Consider the following 4369-nt stretch of genomic DNA (forward strand, 5'->3'; position numbering starts at 1 on the left):
CTAGTGTTGTCTGCTATCTTCCATTTCTCAGAGATCCATGATTCTTCCTCTTTGCAGTCACGGAAGAATTCAAAAAGTTTCAAAGCCTCTTCTACCTGAGATTTTCTAAAACAAGAAAACAAACAGTATATGTCAGTCAGATAGGATTCCATGGAGACAATGGTAGCATAATCAAAGAAAAATTTAAAAATCCAAAATTTGAACGCCTTTAATTCCTCTTCCATTTCTCAGAGATCCATGATTCTTCCTCTTTGCAGTCACGGAAGAATTCAAAAAGTTTCAAAGCCTCTTCTACCTGAGATTTTCTAAAACAAGAAAACAAACAGTATATGTCAGTCAGATAGGATTCCATGGAGACAATGGTAGCATAATCAAAGAAAAATTTAAAAATCCAAAATTTGAACGCCTTTAATTCCTCTTTGTCCTACATTAATTTATTCATGGAATAAGACAAACGAAACAAAATTACATTTCCTTCTTTCTCTAGGAGATGAAGAGATAACCACTTGCTATTCAGACTTCTCATAAAGCAAGTTATAATAGATGCTGAGAATGAAGCTGTGAAATGAAAGCAAGTGGTCCTTTAGGTCAATTGCAATCAAGACACTCAAGTTAACTTGTGTTATGTCTTTATAAATGGAGAAATGAAAAATTTCAAATGCTGGGAACCTGTGTCTTCTGATTAAGGAAGTGATTTGTTACCATAATCAGATAGAACAGAGCCATAAGCACAGCCCTACCGAGACTTGCTCAGAGCTGTAAGGTTCTGATATAGCTGTCGAAGCATCTGAACTTTTGCATAAAGCACTTCTGGTTTAACTGTGCTTTCCTTGCTGATTTCTGCTGTCCTCTGGGTGATGTGCGTCAATCTACCATCATAAGAAGAGATCTGCGAGTCAACCAAGTTGTGATTCTGCAACAAATCTACTACTTCCAGGAGCTGCTTCCCATAGTCCTGGGAATTCACAAGCACCTACAAACAAAGTGAGAAAAAAAAAAAAAGAGGCACTGAAAAAGAGTGCATCCAGGAGCTCAGTACAAATACATCACCTGCAAGTTTTCTCTAATTCTCATAGCTTCTAAATGTCCAATAATCATGTCAGCTAGGCAAAGCAAAAAAGGTGCCTAATTAGAGGAATCATACTTTTCTTTCAATTTCACAAGCTAATAGCAACAATCCAGAGTTTCTATCTACCGCAGTGCAAATAATGGTCTCTATAAATAAGTATCTGGTTTCACACAAGTTATTTCTATTGATTAAGCACTCAAGGTCTCAGAATTTGTGGGCACAATGAATATGCCTTTGCTATAGACCCATCTGTAGGCAGATTGAAAATAATGAAAATAAGTACTTCATAGTATTTAATTGGTGGCTGATGAAGGTACCAAGTGCTTATAAATCTGTCCTTTATCTAATCAAAGAAATGGATACAATTATCAATCCTATTGTAGGATTCTATCTTTCCTTATGAATCTTCTCCCATATACTCAGGCTATCATGATTCCAACAACACTATTACCATTAGGTGTTCTTTGCTTACTAACACTAGACAAAAATATTTATGACTTAGAGATAGCTCTTATCTTCAGTTCGAAATTCACAACTAATGCAACAAAGACAGGAACCAAGAATGTATGTATACTTCCCACAATTAAAAAATCAATATGAACCCAGTTATTTGCCATGCTAAAGAGAAGAATTTGTGCTCTGACACTCTTGTAACACTTGAAAATTCTTGCTAAAAGCAATTCCTATGTATTTACAGTGGTACTTTTCTCCCTCATGAATTTATATATCTGAAAGCTGAGCTAGTTTCCATCCATATAGTCACTGGAGGTACTTCCAGAAACTAATTCAGAAGAATTACGTGGAATGGAAACAGGAGGTGGTTTTATTCCACTTTTGCTTTTAAACTAAAAATATTTTAATTTACTATGTAACTTGAACATGTAGTGCACTCCTTCTAATACCATACCTGGCTTTCTAGGGAGAGCCTCTACAGCAAAGCCTGTTTAACCTGAGATGATGAACTGAAATGCACAGTTAGGCATCTAAGTAAAAGTTGTGTATTTTTTCTATAGCTGATACAATTATCTCACTGGCAGCAGTGCAAGCTGTATGCCAGTAGAGAGGGCTTAGTACCTGCAGCTCTTTCAGCTCCTCTGTAATAGCATCGACATCCCTCAGGAGGCCCAGAATTTCCTGCATTGTACCCAGGGATTGTTCTCGTTTCTGCAGTTGATCCAGAAGATCCTGCCATTGCTTTGAAATGCTCTTTTGCCTACAAAGGAAGACAAGGGAATGAGCAGTTTGGACCAAAGGCTTTGGGGCAGCATTGGAGGATTCTCAGTGTTTGCAGCTTTAGAGGAGCTAAATGAAAATACACAACTCTTGACACCAGTGCAAGAAGACAGACCATGATCACAAAACAGGTCAAATCAATGTTGTTACAGGAATTTTGACTCATACATCAACTGTCATTGACTTTTTAAACTTAGTCATTGCTTTTTATGGATGTTCATACCTGACATCACACATTGCTTTCATCTGATACAGTGGAAAGGCTTGGAAACAAAGAAGTGGTCTTTAAATGTCTGCTTAAAGCAGAAATTTCATCTAAATTGCACTATAAGTCACAAGCTGACCTCATAAAGGCTCGATTTACTCTTTTATGACTGTTTTGGGTTTGTTTGTTTTAATACCTTTATAGAACTAATTTTCCCACAGGTATCTGATTTTGTCTGAACTTGGAAAATCTTTGTAATACCACAAGAGATGTTATTTGCATGGTATTCTTAGACATTCCCAAATAATGTTGTGTGGCATTCTTAGACATTCCCAAATAATGTTGTATAATAACCTGGGATAATCAGAGAATATAATTTCTCAAAATTTGCTCCAAATTGGAGTCAACCTGAGAAAACTTTGTGCCTTAACCAATCTGTATGTCCCCATACTACAGAGTGAAAAAGAGATGCGTTGATTTGGAAAAAAAAAAAAGTTTCTCTATAGGCATTTTTGATGGAAGATAGAATTTTTGGTATAAATTTTTAGGTATATTTTCATATGCAACAAAAATATCTTAAAATTATTTTTCACCCTAAGTCAGTCTGAGCAAGAAATAAAAAATTTTGAAGATGAAGCATTGGTTGTAGCTGCTGAAACTGTTCACAGGTAGAAGAAATTCCTGCCAGTTTTACTCATGAGGAACAGAGCTATGATTCATAGTTACAACTAATCTTCTTCCACCACACTACAGAATTTCAACTAATATTGACTTCTACCACTACACAGTCTCATTACCATCACTCACTTATTCAAGATTTGATCTTTGCTGTGATAGTTCTCCTGGCTGATAACTGTGGCCATTTCATCCAAAGCTGCGAAGCGTTCCCTCCTGGGGCGTACATCTGCCACAATGGCTTCCAGTTTCCTACTGGCAGCCTCCATCCTGTTCACACTCTCTGGCCAGAAGTCTTGTTTCCCAATCACTTTCTGCATGTCTTCCAAGTAGGTCTCATGCAGGGCTGCCTTCTTCAGGAACCTCTGGGCTAGCTGTTCCAGCCTTTCTAGCCTCAACATCTCCTCTTGCAGTGCTTTTCCCCGGTTGTGTTCTGACTTTTCCAGGATGACCCAGTGTTTTTCTACATCCTGCAGCATCTTCCCCTCTGGGGGCAAATATGGCCATTGGTTGTTGGCTCTCTGTTTGGTCCTGATGTTGAAGAGATGAGCTTCAATTATGCCCTTCTCTTGATATTTGGGGGGTTTCTCCACAGTGCGGAAGGTCTTGAAGTTGGCCATGAGCAGCCACATTTCCTGAAGAGAGTTGGGGAAATGACGGTCATCCAGTTCCACCACCTTCCGTTTAATCCATTTCAGGAGGTCAGAGACCATCTGCTCATACAGAAGCTTCAAGTCATCTATCTCCTTCAGGAGGAACACAATCTGTGATGGGAATATAAATTTACAAGCCACATAAGAAACAGAATGAAGCAAAGTGGGTGAACAGAAAGCAGCTTCTTCATAATTCAAGCTTAAGATTCAAATAGTTGAATAAGTACCAGAGAAATATTCTTTAATAAACAGGTTGCCAGAGCCATCATATTTTTATACTGATATGGTGATCGCTGTCACATCTGTGGCCAAGTGAAATCCTAGTAGAGCCTTCCATAAAACACAGGTAAATAAACATTTTTTAATGTCTCATTTCAGTTTTTATTTAAGAAAACGTAAATTTTGGAATAAACAGCATTTATGTGGAGACTGTTAGCCATTCCTGTGCGGGCTGACTAGAAAGCAAGAATCCCAAACTGAGGGTTCACATTTTTCTTTCACAATTCTGTATTTTCTGCCATTGCACCCAGTTCC

General features: G+C 37.9%; 1 protein-coding gene across 1 annotated transcript in view; it reads right to left on the bottom strand.

Annotated features, from left to right (window-relative positions):
- Positions 1–4369, bottom strand: part of LOC103800854 (spectrin beta chain, non-erythrocytic 5-like) — a gene marked incomplete at its 3' end in the record, with an annotated part of 61204 nt that overhangs the window by 48968 nt on the left and 7867 nt on the right. Inside the window, 5 exon segments of the mRNA XM_009073244.1 lie at positions 1–11; positions 13–105; positions 741–973; positions 2144–2282; positions 3315–3946. The exon segment at positions 1–11 is cut by the window's left edge and continues 44 nt beyond it. Coding sequence (XP_009071492.1) covers positions 1–11; positions 13–105; positions 741–973; positions 2144–2282; positions 3315–3946 — 1108 coding nt within the window.

The sequence above is a fragment of the Acanthisitta chloris genome, unplaced genomic scaffold, assembly GCF_000695815.1.
Source record: "Acanthisitta chloris isolate BGI_N310 unplaced genomic scaffold, ASM69581v1 scaffold29464, whole genome shotgun sequence".
In the NCBI taxonomy this organism is placed as follows: Eukaryota; Metazoa; Chordata; class Aves; order Passeriformes; family Acanthisittidae; genus Acanthisitta; species Acanthisitta chloris.